A 1,738-nucleotide genomic window follows, 5' to 3' on the forward strand; every position below is an offset into this window, starting at 1 on the left:
TTAGCCGGGCGTGGTGGCAGGCGCCTGTAGTCCCAGCTACTCGGGAAGCTGAGGCAGGAGAATGGCGTGAACCAGGGAGGTGGAGATTGCAGTGAGCCGAGATCGCACCACTGCACTCCAGGCTAGGCGACAGAGCGAGACTCTGTCTCAAAAAAATAAATAAATAAATAAATAAAATAATTCCTGGCTAGGCGCGGTGGCTCACGCCTGTAATGCTAGCACTTTGGAAGGCCGAGGTGGGCGGATCACTTGAGGTCAGGAGTTCGAAACCAGCCTAGCCAACATGGTGAAACCACGTCTCTACTAAAAATACAAAAAAAATTAGCCGGGCATGGTGGCACGCGCCTATAGTCCCAACTATTCAGGAGGCTGAGGCAGGAGAATAGCTTGAACCCGGGAGGCGGAGATTGCAGTGAGCCAAGATCGTGCCACGTGTGCACTCCAGCCTAGGCGACAGAGCAAGGCTCGGTCTCAAAAACAAAAAAAAAAGGATTCCTAAGGTCCAATGGGTAGAGAAAAGGAGAACAGAATAAGGAGTCCAGAAAAAATATTCCACAATCCATGCTAACTTTATCAGGTATCCCAGAACTTTAATGGAATACTGATTCTTTATCATGACAAACCTATTTAATAGGGATTAATAGGAAACCGAAGAGAAAACAGTTTCCTGAAAGAATGTGGCAGGGAATCAGCAATGGAGAGTCAAACTTGGGAAACCATCAGGAGGAGCCTGTAACGAAAAAACATCTGTATTCTTTTCTTACAATATGGGGCGAGTTTGGTGGTTTGGGTAAATTAAAATTAGGATATCATCCACAACGCTAAAAATAAGGGGAAACCTGAAGAGTCCTAATCCAGTACGCTTACATGTCTGTGTATCCTAAGGAGTCCATGTGCTGCCTTTAACTTTCCACAGACTCTATGCCCTCTCCCCGGCAGGGCTTCCTACTCTAAACCAAGGCTTTAGCTCCTACACTAGGCCACACACTTATTCCAAGGGTCGGCAGAACCGTCATTCCCCAAGAATTACCCGGAACTCTCCTTCCCCGTCTCCCACTCGGGCTGAACCCTGACTCCCGGCCCCTGTGGACAGCACAGCATCTCTGCTGCCCCTCCAGCTCCTACCAAAATCAGCGCCTCCATCTTGCCCCGCAGCTGGTGCCGACGTGGAGCCGCAAAAGTAACGCCACCGCTGATTGGTCATAGGTCCCCATTAGGCCCTGCCTAGGATAAGGATCATTGGGTAAGACGTGCTCTGTTGACCAATTATTGTACTAATTTGCTTACCGGAAGCAGGGTGTCCAACCAGAAGGCACAGGTGTTTGATTGTCAGTTTGAATACTCAATAAAACGCCAAAACCTCACTACTTATTCGGGGGGAGGGTCGGTGGGGGCGGGGTTGTTTCCATGGGGAACGGAGGAAGCGATTGTTAATTTTCAATTGGTAGGGCCGGGGACACGTGATATAGTCGGCCTGATTTAGCGATTTTAAACCCCACCCTCTTTAGGGGGCGCTGTGTCCCCTTAGCCTTTAACGCTGGCGCTTCCTAACAGGGATCCTGCCCTAATAATCCCTATTTTCAGCGCCCCGTAGGTCCATGATCTCTGTGGCTAGCCCTTCCCTCAGGCTCGCTCGGGTCACTTCAGCATCCTCACAGAAAGTCTGCACAACCATAGAGTAGAGCCAAGAAAGGCCCAACATGTTAACTATATAAACCAAGGCTGCCAGGAGATGATA

General features: G+C 49.7%; 1 protein-coding gene across 5 annotated transcripts in view; it reads right to left on the reverse strand.

Moving 5' to 3' along the window:
- The window catches only part of COPZ1 (coatomer protein complex, subunit zeta 1), a 29,502-nt gene extending 28,285 nt beyond the window's left edge, over nucleotides 1-1,217 (reverse strand). For 2 of the 5 annotated variants that reach the window (XM_011930451.1, XM_011930449.1), the window contains exon 1: nucleotides 1,126-1,217. In XM_011930451.1, coding sequence (XP_011785841.1) covers nucleotides 1,126-1,143 — 18 coding nt within the window. In that variant the 5' untranslated portion in view covers nucleotides 1,144-1,217. The remainder of the gene's footprint in view (nucleotides 1-1,125) is intronic. The other 3 variants (XM_011930453.1, XM_011930450.1, XM_011930452.1) reach the window with 2 other exon arrangements.
- Nucleotides 1,218-1,738: the final 521 nt, after the last annotated feature.

Source organism: Colobus angolensis, unplaced genomic scaffold, assembly GCF_000951035.1.
Source record: "Colobus angolensis palliatus isolate OR3802 unplaced genomic scaffold, Cang.pa_1.0 Scaffold87, whole genome shotgun sequence".
In the NCBI taxonomy this organism is placed as follows: Eukaryota; Metazoa; Chordata; class Mammalia; order Primates; family Cercopithecidae; genus Colobus; species Colobus angolensis.